We start from the raw sequence: 14,169 nt of genomic DNA, 5'->3' as shown, positions 1-14,169 counted from the left end.
TTAAAAAAGAAAAAGGGGAGGGGAGAGGCAGTGCTGTGGCACAGCAGGTAAAGCCATGGCCTGCAGTGCCAGCATCCCATATGGGCGCCAGTTCAAGTCCCAGCTGCTCCACTTCCAATCCAGCTCTGCTGTGGCTTGGGAAAGCAGTGGAAGATGGCCCAGGTCCTTGGGCCCCTGCACCCACATGGGAGACCTGGAAGAGGCTCCTGGCTCCTGACTTCAGATTGACTCAGCTCTGGCCATTGCAGCCTCCCCCATCTCCTTTTCTCTCTACCTCTTGCTGTTTGTAACTGTGCCTTTCATATAAATAAATCTTTTAAAAATAATGGAAAGAAATTTGGGTATATTCTGGAAAATTTGGAAATGACAGCACAGTGCCGCAGAGTTCTCCAGAACCCTTCTCGTCAGAGATCTGCCCTTTCAGCTTCCTGTTAAGCACATTTTAATGTAATTCTGTTCACGGGGGGGGGGGGGGGGGGGCTTTGTTTTACCGTACACGGGACTGTTTCCTTAAGAAAGGTTCATTTCTTCAATCAACAGATGTTTTTCTGGGCAACCTATTTTTGTTTTTACCCCCACAGTGACAGTAATCCATGCTTATTTTATTTATTTATTTAAGATGTATTTATTTAAAATAGTTACAAGGACAGAGGGAGAGAGAATCTTTCATCTTCTGGTCCACTCCTCAGATGGCCCCAATGGCCAGGGCTGGGCCAGGCCAAAGCCAGGAGCCAGGAGCTCCATCCGGCTCTCCCACATGGTTCAGGGGCCCAGGCACTCGGGCTGTTTGCTGCTGCTTCCCCCAGTGGATGAGAAGTCGAACAACCAGGACTTGGACTGGCACCCATATGGCTTTGCAGGGGCGGCTTTACCCACTGTGCCACAATGCTGGCTCCCACGTTCATTTTCTAAAGGCCTTTGGACACCCTGCCTTCCTGATTTCCCCCTTGGCCTCTTCTCTCTGCAGCTCCATTCTCTGGGACCCCACCTACACCTCTGTGCTGCAGATACTTGCAGTGGGTGCTGCCCAGGTCTGTGCGCCAGGCTGACGTGTGGCTCTGCTCCACAGCCCGTACCATGCCCTGCTGCTGCTCAGTGACGAGAAGTCCCTGCTCGGTGAACTGCCTGTGGACTGCTCCCCGGCCCTGGTGCGCGTGATCAAGACCACGTCTGCCGTGAAGAACCTGCAGCAGCTGGCCCAGGACGCCGACCTAGCGTTGCTGCAGGTGTGGCCCTGGGACCTGGAGGCCTGGGAGGGAAGGGCCCCTAGGAGAAGGTGGCAGGTTCTGGGGCTTCAGGGCCCCTGCCTAGCTGAGAGCCCCTGGTCTAGCTGCACGGCCTGCCATGGGCCCAGGTGCTGGGCTGGCTTGGGCTCTGGCATCTGAATCAGACATGGGTTCAGGGTTGGCTTGGTGAGTTGGTTACAGGAATGACTTCCTGTGTTTGAAGGGGAGGCAAGGCTGCAGGAGGAAGGCAGTGAGGTGCTCCCGGCACCAGGGAATGGCCTCAAGGACCGAGAGGGAGGCCGGAGCTCGGGGCAGGGGCCAGCGTGTAGAGGCACCTGAACGGCCTTACCCCACTGTGTGTGCACACTGCCACCTTCCTGCTGAGCTGTGCTGTGTGCTGCTCTGCACTGAGGGGCCCTCAGCCTCATTCAGACGTGGGTATGTGGCCAGGAGTGTCGGCTGCTGATGTAGTGGCCTTGGATGGCAGACTTCAGGGTCCCCCTGATGCTAATTATAGAGGAGCAACCCGGGCTGTGGACCCCCAGCTGACAACATGAGGGCCCGAAGCCAGGACTGTGGGACTGGTGGCTGTTGGCACTCTGTAGCCACCAGGGGGCAGCAAAGGCCCAGCCCAGGGAACTCGTTCTGCCAAGGCCGAAGCGGGGACACCTTCCTTGTGTGCGGCAGGCCCGCCTGGGTGTCTCTGGCTCAGCTTCCTGGCTCTGTTTGGCTGGGTGTCTGGGGGGTGCTGGCCTGTGTTTCCTAGCACGTTAGGGGGCTCTCACCACAGGGCCTCTCAGGCTGGTTTTTCCCCAAGCAGCCTTTTTGGGCTTTCAGAGTGAGCATCCCCTCCTCTGTATCCTGTGCCGGCCCTGTATCCAGCCTCAGTAACAGCACTTGCGGGCCTCTGCCTCCTGGGCCCACCAGGACTGCTGTCGCCCACAGCAGCCGCAGCACTGCGTGGGGGCCCTCGGCTCGGCTCGGCTCTGGCCATGTGCCCGACACCTGTGACTGCTGCATACGTCGCCCTTCTCAGCTCTGAAAGGAGCTGCTGTCTGTCTGGGAGGCTGGCTGCACTGCCTCAGCCTGGCCATCTCCCTGGACAGAGCACGCTGATGTCCCTTTGGTGTCCCCTTCACTTCCCGGCCTCGGATGCTCCCGTGCAGCCTCCCTGCTGGAGCTGGGGCAGATCCTCCAGGGGTTGCTGCTGGTGTGGCTGAAGCCCCCGGGCCCAGCTGCACCCGCCTGTCGTGGGGAGCAGTGGCCCCAGGGCGGTGTCGAATGTCACCAAGTGGTTGTTCGATCTCAATCCAAAGAGGACCAAATTTGGGTTTTTTTCCCATGATAAGATTCACATGTTGTTTCTTGCAGACATTCAAGTACTGCACCAGTTACGGATGCAAAAAGAGAAAGTCCCCATAATTCCACCTCCCAGAAGAAACTGCTGTGGCTCCTTTAGTGGGATGAGGACCATGCTGGGATCCTTGTGATGGGCTGAATAACGGCCCCACAGACATCTGTATCCCCACCTGCAGGAGCTGTGTTCATGACCTCGTTTGGGGCTTCGACTGTGTGGGGATGGGAGGGGGTCCTGATGGGCCCTCAGTGTAGTCCCAGGGACCGCAGGAGGGAGCCGGATCTGACCGCAGCGCGGGCCCTGTGACTGCTGCAGCACCTGGGCCATGGCGGCCCTGCCAGCCTGATTCCTGCCCGGCAGCACTGGCTGCAGGTCTCTGGTCTCCAGAGTGGCGCCCTGACCACTTCCTGGAGGGTGTCCCGGAGGGGCGGAGCCCAGGGAGGCGGGGAGCCCACAGGCCGGGCTGTGGCAGAGACTGGCAGACAGACACAGACAGACGGGCAGCTGCAGGTCTGCTTTGGAGGGAGTGTCGGAGGCACTTGTCATGAGGGGACAGGGCTGGCGAAGGAACAGGATTTCCTCCGTGCTGGAGTTGGCAGTGTCACTGGGGGTCCCATCTGCCAAGATGAGCGGCACGTGGGTGCTGTGTCCAGGGAGGGAGTGGGCTCCTCAAACAACCAGTGCTTGGAATCTCGCGTGCGTCTCCTTCAGCGCCGTGGGCAGTGCTCTTGGACCTGCTGTCCCCCAAGGTGCCCCTGGAGGCGATTTCTGGCATCTCCTGGTGTCTGAGAACCTGGGGGGCAAGGCAGTGGGCTGTTCTCTGCAGGGAGGTGGGGCCTGCAGGGGTGGGTCAGGGCCTTTGAGTGTGGGTGGGTGGCTTCTGGGCTCATCCCACACGCATTGCCATGCTGGGATCTGGTAGGCATGTGAGTGCCCAGCCAGGCTCCCTGCCTGGCCGGGCTCACCCTGTGTCCCTGGCACCCCAGATGTCATTGTGCTCAGAGGCTTGTAGCCTGGGCCTGAGACCACCATTCCCCAGTGGGAGCTAAGACAGCACAGGGCCTAACGGGAAACAGAGGTGTTACACAGCACGAGACATGCTGTGTGCCGGGACCCTGGTGGGAGGCAGGGAAGGAGCCCTGGGCGCTGTGGCCACACTGTGCTGCAAGCCTCAGGCCAGCTTCTCGGCCTACAGGTTTTCCAGCTTGCAGCTCACCTGGTGTACTGGGGCAAGGCCATCATCATCTACCCACTGTGCGAGAACAACGTCTACATGCTGTCTCCCAACGCCAGCGTGTGTCTGTGAGTGCCTCTGGCTGCCACCGCCTGCGCCCCCTGGTGGGACAGGGTAGGGCTGGCGGGTGGAGCTGGCTGAGTGCCCCCACTCTGGTCTGGCTCAGTGCTGCGTGGCCCTGCTGGTGTTGGGGTGTCCTCCTGGCTGTGCTGTGAAGCTGGGGCATCCATGGGTCTCGCCTCCTGTACTTCCTACAGCGCCCACAACCAGGGCACCAAGGGCGAGAGGGGTGTAGCTTGTGCCATGGCTCCTGATGCCCCAGAGGGAAATTGCCTGGCCTCTGTCCACCTTAAGGCCTGCACAGTTCCACTGTCACCTCCCCACGGTGCCTCCTCCCACCGGTCGGGCCGACGGCCCCTGAACAGGAGCATCTGCCATGCTCACGGCTGCCCTCCCTGTGTGCAGGTACTCCCCGCTGGCAGAACAGTTCTCCCGCCAGTTCCCGGCGCACGACCTGCCGTCCGTCCTGTCCAAGTTCTCCTTGCCCGTCTCTCTGTCAGAATTTAGGAACCCCTTGGCCCCCCCTGTACAGGAGGTGAGTCCAGGAGCCCCGGGAACCTGGTGTGGTAGCAGTGCGGTAGCTCAGGCCCTTCAGGTCTGGCTGTTGACCCCGACCTGAGGCCTCAGCCTGGCCGCCCCCTTGGCTGTGGTTGTGGAACATCTGCTAGGCCAGGGTGACCCTGAAGCCACCTGCTGGCACTTTGCCATTTCCCCACCACAGGGCACACACCCCTCGGCTGCTGTGGTGAGGTGGCTTGGCAGGGAGCTCTCCCAGGGCCCCTCAGGGCCTGGGGCTTTCCTGCAGATGAAGGATGCAAAGACAGCCTGGGCCCAGCTCTGTGACAGGGGCTTCTCCATAGCCCCAGCTGCGTTTAAGGCGGCCACAGGGCCTGAGGCGTCCCACAGCCTCCTTGTCCAAGGAGACAGCATCCTGGGATGGTGCCCACAGCGGGCCTGCATCAAGGCCAGGGCTTGGTGGCAGCGATGAACTGGCCAGTCTGGGGCAGGGTCGGGTCGGTGGCTCTCCCTGGGCTGGGGTCGCTGTTCACAGCTTCAGGCCCTCTTCTCTGTGCCGAGCACCTGGACCCTGGGCAGGGACCCAGGACGGGGCAGTAGGACAGGTGCCGGATGGGGTTGGGTGTTCTCCAGGCTTTGTCTTTTAAAGTACAGTACTGTTTTTATTTTTTATTTTTTAAGATATATTTATTTGAAAGCCAGAGTTACAGAGTCAGAGAGAGTGAGTGAGAGAAAGGTCTTCCATCCATCTACTGGTTCACTCCCCAAGTGACCAAAATGGCTGGAGCTGTGCCATCCAAAGCCAGGAGCCAGGAGCTGCTTCTGGATCTCCCATTTGAGTGCAGGAGCCCAAGGACCTGGGCCACGTTCTGCTATTTTCCCAGGCCATAGCAGAGAGCTGGATTGGAAGACCCTGGTTTTTCAGCTCATGAGATGGCAAGCGTGAGAGTGCAATGCTGTCTTTTGCAGAGCCTGTGGCTTCCAGGAGCTGTGCCAGTCAGGCCACAGAATAAGCGACTGTCTCTGTCCCCCCCTCCCCCCCAAGGCAGAGCTCCCCTTCTTGTAGTCCGGATGACACAGTGCATTTTCCAGGCTATGCCTGAGGGACTGCTCCGGGCCTGGTCAAGGGGCCTGGTCCTGCCAAGTCCCAGGGATCTGCTCTCTAGGGCTTACGCAGACTGCAAAGTTTCTAAACTTGGCATGGAATGGCCCTGGTCAGCAGTTCCTGGTGGACTCTCCCAAAGACGAGCAGACGGCTGTCTGGAGGGTGCTTTGGCACTGGCACTGGGGCTGTGCCTGCATAGGGCTCCTCACTCCCCTGTTACCAGGGCACACACTGTGGGCCTGGCCTGGCCATGCCTTCTGATGCCTTGCTTAAGCAGGGAGTCTCTATCCCCAGCTTCCTTCTGGAAGCATCTGTGTGGCCCAGGGCAGACGTTCAGGTAGGCCCAAGCAGAGGACTCCTGCTCTCAGGGCATGACTGTCCACAGCCCCTTTCTTTTCTTTCTTTTTATTTAAATAGGTTTTCTTTTTTTCAAAGATTTATTTTATTCATTTGAAAGAGTTACAAAGAGAGGTAGAGACAGAGAGAGAGAAGTCTTCCATCTGCTGGTTCACTGCCTTAAATGGCTGCAACGGCCAGAGCTGAGCTGATCCGAAGAGCCAGGAGCCTCCTCCAGGTCTTCCACATGGGTGCAGGGGCCCAAGGGCTCGAGCCATCCTTTGCTGCCCTCCCAGGCGCAGAGAGCTGGGGCTGAAGTTGAGCAGCTAGGACTTGAACCAGCACCCATATGGGATGCCGGATGCAGGCTGGGGCTTTAACCTGCAGCGCCAGTGTCAGGCCCCAGAGCCCCTTTCTGAACAGTGTCTAGTGCGGGACCCACGGGCAGAGCCAGGGCCGCTCTGCAGCATAGCGAGGGCCTCCACCTGCATGTGTGGTCCTGGAGCCCTGGCCCTGGCCCTTCTCTAGAGGGCTAGCTGCCTTTGCAGAAATGGCCAGTAGCTGGGGCTCCCTGATCCCCAGGAGGGGATGGGGCCTGACTTGGACCTTGTCTCACTTTGCCCCCGGGCTCTGGCACTGCCCACCCCACAGACCCAGCTCATCCAGATGGTGGTGTGGATGCTGCAGCATCGGCTGCTCATCCAGCTGCACACCTACGTCTGTCTGATGGCCTCACCCAGCGAGGAGGAGCCCCGCCTGCGAGAGGATGACGTCCCCTTCACTGCTCGGGTCGGCGGCCGCAGCCTCAGCACACCCAATGCCCTCAGCTTCGGCTCCCCAAGTAAGAGCCCCCCCAGGTATCTCTCTGGTAATGGGAGGCCTGACATGGGCAGGCGCACATGCGTGCCCCTCGCGTGTCCCATCTGCCCTGGGGAAGAGGCTCTACTTTGGCTCTGCTGGAGTCAGGAGTGGAACCCACCCCACCACAACCACTGCCAGAATTCTCTGCCTCAGCCTGGGATCTGGGCAGTTTCACAGTCACTGGAGGACCCTGATGGGACAGGGACTGTCAGCCACTGCCTGGGAGAGCTGTCGTGGCCACAGTGTGCCCACCGGGGAACGGCAAGGGCTGGAAGGCTCTGCAAGTGCTCCCCAGTGGACTGGGCCCAGGCTTGGGGTGAGGACCCACCTGTCCAGGGCGCTGTCCTCCAGGCGGGGTGTGCCGTTCAGGGCCCCCACAGCAGACTGCCTGTGCTCCAGGCCCCCCCAGGCGAGGGCGTGTGTCACACCCAGGCGACAGGGTGGACACTGGCTGCTGGACGTGCCCTCGCTGTCCCCATCCATGCTGCTGTCAGCTGACTTGTGCCCACCCACAGCCAGCAGCGATGACATGACCCTCACCAGCCCCAGCATGGACAACTCCAGCGCAGAGCTGCTCCCCAGTGGGGACTCGCCACTGAACAAGAGGGTGACCGAGAACCTGCTGGCCAGCCTGTCGGAGCACGAGCGGGCGGCCATCCTCAGCGTGCCCGCGGCCCAGAACCCCGAGGACCTCCGCATGTTTGCCAGGTGGGGCCGGGACAGTTCTGGAGCATGGACAGGAAGCGGACAGGGACGTGCTCAACCCCCGACAGGAAGCAGTGCCCACTGGCTGACGGGCTGTCTTCATCTGAGGCCTGTGCGCCTGACCGTGGGGGTCTCCCCAGTGCCGAGAGGCAGCAGTCAGTTCTCATCAAGGTCCCTTCCTCATGGGCTCGGCAGGGGTTCATCTGCCCAGGACCCTTGATGGCTGTCGGTCTGTCGCCCCCACTGCCGGGGGCGGCTGCGCAGGTCCACGGTTCTCTAGTCAGGTGGGGGGATGAGGCCTTAAGCCGCAGAATGTTCCGGGCTGCATCTGTCTTGCCCTCCTTTGTGCAGCTTCAGCTGGAGCCCCCACCTGGAGCAGTGCCCACGTGTGCATCTAGAGCCACACGGGTCTCTGTGCCAGCGCAGACCCCTCCCCACACCACCAGCCAGCCTGTCTGCCCACCCCGTGAGGGTGCAGCCAGAAGAGCCGCACACCCACGGACAGATCAGGCCCACACGCTGGCTTCTCGGGCCTCTGGTGGGTGCCTCCCCATATCGGCTCAGGGCTGGTGCTGGAGGCAGGGCTCACGGCACCCCCTCCCTGCAGGCTCCTTCACTATTTCCGTGGCCGCCACCACCTGGAGGAGATCATGTACCACGAGAACACGCGGCGCTCCCAGCTGCTCATGCTATTTGACAAATTCCGCAGCGTGCTGGTGGTGACCACCCACGAGGACCCCGTCATAGCTGTCTTCCAGGCACTGCTCACGTGAGCCAGGTGAGGGTGGAGAGGCTGCTGGGGTGTGGGTGGGGTCCAGCCTCCCCCTCCCCCGACACCAGGGCGCTCTACCAGCTTGAGTGGCAGCTGCCCACTGTGCTTACCCCTTCCTGCAGTCTCCAGAGCAGCTGGAGGGAGCCGTGCCGTGCGCCTCGCAGACCTGCTCCCGCCTTGCCTGTGCCAGCCTGAGGAGCGGGCAGCCACGCCTGTCCTGGCTGTCAGCGTGTGAGGCCCCTGCAGCCAGCACCACCTCTGCCCACCACGTGCGCCGTTCCTGCCAGTTCTCTGCGGGCCTCCCCTGGCCTGGCCCTCCATATAGCCCCACAGGCCACCAGCAGGCTTGGCCAAGCTGTCACCCAGTCCTGACATCTGAGGTCCCTGTCACCTGTGCCCATCCTGTGGCTGGGGGAGGCAGAACCCACCTTGCAGGCCCTGGCTCTCCAGTGTCTGTCCGTGTCCACACTGCTCCTCCTAGAGCTAGGCCCAGACCATGTGCTGACCGCCCAGAGGGGAGAAATAGTTTTCTAGAAATGTAGCCTTTATTTGTTTTAAAAGTGGCATTAAAAAGCCTCCCTTGTCTGAGCAGGGCCTTGTTCAAACCTGCATGTTCTGCTCAGCCACTCTGTCCACCACACTGACCCAGGGACTGCCCCGGACATAGAAGCGCAGGGGCTTCTGGGCCCACTCTCCTGTATGGCCAATGCCCACCCGGGCTGCTGCCACCATGGCTGATGCACTGGGCCCAGGAGGGCCATGCTCCAGCCACAGGGCCTCATCCTGGGCCAGGTCCCGCTGGTCAAAGCTCTTGTCAATGGCCAGGGCCTGGCACAACTTGGAGGGGCCACTGCAGAGCTCACGGTCCTTGAGGGTGCGGCTGGCGGTACCTTTCCGGATGGTGCTACGAAGCTGCCGCATGGTCTCGAGGCCCCCCAGGGGCTCCAGCGCTCGCAGCAGGACACACGCTCCATCCCCTGTGAGACAGACAGACAGCATGAAGTGGAGCCTTCCCGGGCCCCTGCCCGCGCCCAGCCTCACAGGGATGGGCCGGCTGCCTTCCTGAGGGACAGGCCCGTTGTGCGCAAACCTGCGCTAGCTGCCTTCTGTCTGACCTGGTGGTGGGGTGGGGTCTGCATCTCCCTGTCTGCCCCTCCTGCCAGCCTCCTCCAGCAAGGCAGCTGTGCCTTCTGTGTGTGTGTCTAGCTGCTGGGAACCAGGACTCGCTCGGGAGACCCCGTAAGGACACGTGCCTTTCCCCTGACTTCCTCTGGTCCCATGACTGGCAGAAGCTGTGAGGCCAATCCTCCTAGGGCAGGGTCGCCAAGCCCCAGGCTCCACATTGGCCCAGGCTGCTCAGCATCCCAGTTGGCCAAGCTGCAAGGTTGGCTTGGAGCAGCCACCAGAGCTGGAGGGCTCCCTCCCTCCGGGGCCCCTTGAGCCCAGAGGCCACAGACCACAAACCCACTGGTGGGCCCAAGGGCTCGCTCGGGGGCATGCAGACGCCCACACTGTCACTCTGCAGCTTCCTCTGCTCCACCTAGGCGACCCTGGCCTGACTGCACCCCTGCGGGGGTCACATCATACCGGTCTCTGCTCTGACCACCACACCCCAGAAGCCTAGGCTCCCTTCCCCTGCTCACCACAGCACCCAGCGTTTCTGGGCTGGGTCTCTCCCCTGAGTTTAGCCTCATAGGAAGGCCTGGTTCCACCACCAGCCCAAAACTGGCAGAGTGACAGGACCCTTCAGGAGGGAGCACCCCAGGGTCTCAACACCTGCTTTGTGCCAGGGCCTGCCCTGGATGCCTGCGGCTCTGGCACTGGACACCACAGCTCCATGGCTGTGGGCTTCGGTCCTGCCTGGCCACCTCTTCCTCTTGAGCACGGGTCACCCAGAGCCACAGGCCCACCAACGGCCAGAGGTGAGCGTCTCCACTGCTGACACTCAGGCCCAGCTGGTTTCACAGGCCGGGGCTGTCCTGTGCCCTGCGAGCAGCATCCGAGCCCCTGCCCGCTGGACGCCAGCAGCACCCCCAGCTGTGGTGACTTTGCCTGTCACTAGGAGCAGCTGACTGCCTGAGATCGCTCACTCCAGGTGGGCCCCACCCACCTAGCCTCAGCCCCAGTGGTGACCCGACAGCAACTGCCTGCTTTGCATGGTCTCTGTAGGGGACCCTGTTCCTTTAACCAGCCATGCTGTTGATGCAGCCAGAGCTCTGAGACCCTGAGCTGGCCGGCAGCGGCCCCACCGCGGGGGCTCCCACCCCAGGACCACTCACCCTGGCTGGAGACATTCATGCAGAAGTACATGCCGTAGATGAGGTAGACGTACAGGGTCCCTGGCTTCATGAACATGGCACGATTGCGAGCAGTCTGCCGGCCACCCCTTGAGTGGGCAGCTTCGTCCTCTGGCCCCACATAGGCCTCGGTCTCCACAATGCGGCCGCGGAGCTCTGTGCCATCGGCGAGTCGACGGACCAGGACCTGTGGAGTGGTCAGTCCCTGCTCAGGGCAGGAAGGGGAGAGCCTGCCAGTTCCCAGCCTCAACTGGCCAGCTTGGGACGCGCCAGCCCTCACCTGTCTCCTCCATCATGCCTCTTGTCCCTGCTCAGTGCCTGATCCCTGAGGCTGCCAGCTGTCTCCCCCAGCCCCCTGGACCAGCTGATCACAGGCCAGAGCTTAAGGACTCCCTCGTGGGTTCACGCTCACGTTCTCTCAGTGGGACCCTCCATTCCTCTACCTCGTCCCTCGCATGAGGTAGGTGGGCAGCGTTACGGCTCAGTAGGTTAAGCCGCCTTTTGTGACACCGGCACCATTTCTGACCCAGCTCCCTGCTAATGCACTTGGGAGAGCAGCAGAGGGTAGCTCAAGCCTTGGGCCCATGCCCCCCATGTGGGAGACCCTGGGGGAGTCTGGGTTCAGCCTGGCCTTTTGGGAAGTGAACCAGCAGATGGAAGATGACTCTCTCCCTCTCTTTCCATAACTGCCCTTCAAATCAGTCGGTCTTAAACACTTAGCATGAGGCTGAGTGGCAGGAAGACAAAGGGCCCCAAGGTGACGTGGCCAGCTGAGATTCCAGAGCCTGGGCTGTGGGAGTGGCCACAGAGCCCTCCTGCTCAGCTTCTGCTACCAGCTGCAGAGAGAGGTCTTCACCCACTGGTGCACTCCCCAAATGGCCACCACAGCGGAAGCTGGGCCGATCTGAAGCCAGGAGCTTCTTCTGGATCTCTCACAGCGGTGCAGGGCCCAAGCACTTGGGCCATCTTCTGCTTTCCCAGGCCACAGCAGAGAGCTAGCTGGAACATGAACCGCACCCGTGTGGGATGCCGGCACTGCAGGCAGTGGCATAACCCACAATGCAGGCCCTGCAGACTCAGAAGTGTGTGACGTGGCCTGGTGGAGGGTCTGCACTGGGAGGCCATGGTCCCTGAGTGGATACTCAGGAAACAGCTGGACAGCAGCTTCTCCGATAGGCTCAAGTGGGCCCAATGGGGGCCCGCAGGGAACCCTGCAACATCAAGGGTGACCTGACACCCCCAACTTGGGCCCTGAGTGGACCTTGGGACCCACTGGCTCCGACACTGGCATGCTGTTTTGTCACTGAAGGCTTATTACAAAGGTGTTTTTGGAAGGGCCCTCGGGAGCCTGGCCGGCCTTGCAGCACAGAGTTAAGCTGCTGCCCGTGACACCGACATCCCATATCAGTGCTGGTTCAAGTCGCAGCTGCTCTGCTTCCAATCCAGCTCCTGCCAGTGGCCTGGGAAAGCAGCAGCAGATGGCCCAACGGCTTGGACCCCTGCACCCACGTGGGAGGCCAGGGTGGAGCCCTTGGCTTTTGGTTTCAGCCTGGCCCAGCTCCAGCCCTTGAGGCCATTTGGGGAAGAAAGCTCTAAGTCTTCCAAACAAAACCAAAAGGGCCCTTTGGCCCATCCAGCTGAGTCAACCTCACAGAAACAGAACCTCTCTGGAGGATTAAGCATAGGTCAGGGTCTGTCCTTTGGGCACCCAACTCCTGGTCTTCCCATGAATCCCTGGCCCTTGTAACCTGGTCAAAGGGAAGGGGTAGGCCACAGCACCTCCAGAACGGGAAAGCCAGAACCACCCCGAGCAGGTGCTCCAGAGATGGATCAGCCAAACCCCGGGGCCGCGTGAGCATCGCCCCTGGTGACACGTGAGCTGTGTGCACAGCAGGGCCCCCCAGGACAGGTCCACTCCACGTCTGATGAGCAGAGTCCAGACCCTGGACCTACACTGAGCGACGGGGGACGCTGGAAGGTCAGCACTGTGCCGTGAGCTGCTCAGTGGGAGGCAGGCTGTCTCCGCGCAATTCTGATGCTGGCCCCAGCCACGGCTCCAGTATGGCTAAAACCTGTCACCACTGGGGTCGGCCCTGTGGCGCAGCCGGGCAGGCAGGCAGGCTGTCCCAGTCCCAGTCCAGCTGCCTGCTAAGGTGCCTGGGAAGTGCTGAGGCCACTGACACACACAGACAAGCCCCAGGAGGGCAGTGACCGTCAGGCTGCGTGGGCAAAGGTGGCCGCCCTGGGGGACAGCCCAGGTAGCCCAGGAAGCGGGGCTAAAGGTGCCAGTGCTCCTGACCGCACAGCCAGGGCAGGAAGCAGACAGCAACACCCCTGCCTCCACCGAAGGAAGCCAGCAAGGCGATGAAACCATCCCTGCACAGACGGGAGCCGGCTGAGGGCCGAGGCAGGGGTGGGGGCCACTTCAGCAGAGGCCACGTCACCGTCTTCACGTTACCTGTCCCAGAAATGCCTGTGCCAGCGGGACGGCTGGCTGGTTGAAAAACTCTGACCCCAGCCGGGCAGGACGGTCTCTGGGGCTCGAGAAGTAGATGCTGCGCTGGGGACCCAGGCTCGCAGGCAGTCCCAGGCGGGGTTCCTCGGGGCCAGGTATGGGAGCTGCGTCCAGCGGGCTGTGCTGCAAGTCTGCCTCCGCCAGCCGCTGCCTTTTATGCCCTATCTTTTGGGAGAGCTGTAGTAGGAAAGAATAAAATGAAGCATCAGGAGAGGACGGTCCTGCGCTCAGGTCAGTGAGCCCAGACTGCCCTGTGTGGTGGGCGTGGCCTCGCTGTGGGCCGGCAGGAGGCAGAAGCAGGGCTTGGGAAATGACGGCGGCCCCAGGTGGTGGCAGGTGGCTGCTCTGCTCTGCTCCGCCCCGAAGACGCACAGCCTGGTGCCCCAGGGCTGCAGGGCAGCGGGCGGCATCTCCACAAGGACTCTGCCAGCCACGTGGGAGACCAGATCCAGTCCCCAGCTCCTGGACATGTGGGCAGTGGACCACGGATGGCAGCGCCCGCTGTGTGTGTCTAACCAAGTTTTTCCCTATCTGAACACCTGCTCCACCCCCCAATTCCAAGCTTCCTGCGCCCTGGGAGGCAGCAGAATATGGCTCAAGTACTTGGGTCCCTGTCCTCGCCCCTGGACCAGTGGCTGGAAGATCTGTTGTCTCTGATGGGAAACAGGGAAAATGCAAAAGACCCATGAAGTGATGACACAGCCCAGACCTCAGCAGGGCCTGTCCGAGAAACAACCGCAGGTTCCTCCCCACGGCCCAGGCTCCCCAGGAACACAGGTGGGCGACCACGGGCTGCCCACCCCCCTGGCCCCGTCCCAGGTCCCCAGAGAGCTGCGAGACCGGGCCTGACCTCACACCCCAGGCCGGCGCGAGGCCCATTATTTTTAACACGACCGCGGAGACTGCCCGTCCGCCGGGAATGGGCACTGACGTGACCGTCTCCACAGCCCGGCCCGCGCTGCCTGCACGCCCCGCTTCAGGCTCCGGGGCGCTGCGGCCCGCGGGTCACCGGGCCTGCGCCCCGAGCCCCCGGGGCCGCTCGTCCGGGCCACGCAGCCCCGTCGGGGTCGGGCCGGCTCGGGCTCTGCCGCTCGGGGGGCGCGCTCACCTGGGCCCCGCGGCGCGCCCGCATCCCTCGGCTCCGGCGGGGAAGCCAGCGAGGAAGCGGCTCCGGAAGCGCCGCCG

At 62.0% G+C, this 14,169-nt stretch overlaps 2 protein-coding genes across 6 annotated transcripts in view; one reads left to right on the top strand and one right to left on the bottom strand.

Moving 5' to 3' along the window:
* The window catches only part of NPRL3 (NPR3 like, GATOR1 complex subunit), a 34,638-nt gene extending 26,256 nt beyond the window's left edge, over positions 1–8,382 (top strand). For all 5 annotated transcript variants that reach the window (XM_062180902.1, XM_062180900.1, XM_062180901.1 and 2 more), the window contains 7 exons: positions 1,070–1,226; positions 3,779–3,885; positions 4,283–4,412; positions 6,486–6,675; positions 7,211–7,403; positions 8,008–8,178; positions 8,295–8,382. In XM_062180902.1, coding sequence (XP_062036886.1) covers positions 1,070–1,226; positions 3,779–3,885; positions 4,283–4,412; positions 6,486–6,675; positions 7,211–7,403; positions 8,008–8,173 — 943 coding nt within the window. In that variant the 3' untranslated portion in view covers positions 8,174–8,178; positions 8,295–8,382. The remainder of the gene's footprint in view (positions 1–1,069; positions 1,227–3,778; positions 3,886–4,282; positions 4,413–6,485; positions 6,676–7,210; positions 7,404–8,007; positions 8,179–8,294) is intronic.
* A 291-nt stretch (positions 8,383–8,673) lies between these two features.
* Positions 8,674–14,169, bottom strand: MPG (N-methylpurine DNA glycosylase). Its single transcript, XM_062180905.1, has 4 exons — positions 14,093–14,169; positions 12,928–13,161; positions 10,452–10,656; positions 8,674–9,149 (listed from the first exon to the last, which is right to left on the bottom strand). Exons 1-4 carry the CDS (start codon positions 14,114–14,116, stop codon positions 8,773–8,775), a joined length of 840 nt encoding a protein of 279 aa, XP_062036889.1. The 5' UTR covers positions 14,117–14,169; the 3' UTR covers positions 8,674–8,772.

This window comes from Lepus europaeus, chromosome 21 (assembly GCF_033115175.1).
Source record: "Lepus europaeus isolate LE1 chromosome 21, mLepTim1.pri, whole genome shotgun sequence".
In the NCBI taxonomy this organism is placed as follows: domain Eukaryota; kingdom Metazoa; phylum Chordata; class Mammalia; order Lagomorpha; family Leporidae; genus Lepus; species Lepus europaeus.
Note: the sequence above shows the minus strand (reverse complement) of the source record. Positions and strands in the feature narration are given on the sequence as shown.

What these genes read in the sequence shown, in the direction of transcription:
- MPG (XM_062180905.1), bottom strand. Translation starts at nt 14,116, where the DNA reads ATGCGGGCGCGCCGCGGGGCCCAG. An exon ending in GGGCGCGCCGCGGGGCCCAG is followed by an intron (nt 13,162 to 14,092) that starts GTGAGCGCGCCC and finishes TTCCTACTACAG; the next exon opens with CTCTCCCAAAAGATAGGGCA. An exon ending in CACAGGCATTTCTGGGACAG is followed by an intron (nt 10,657 to 12,927) that starts GTAACGTGAAGA and finishes ACCACTCCACAG; the next exon opens with GTCCTGGTCCGTCGACTCGC.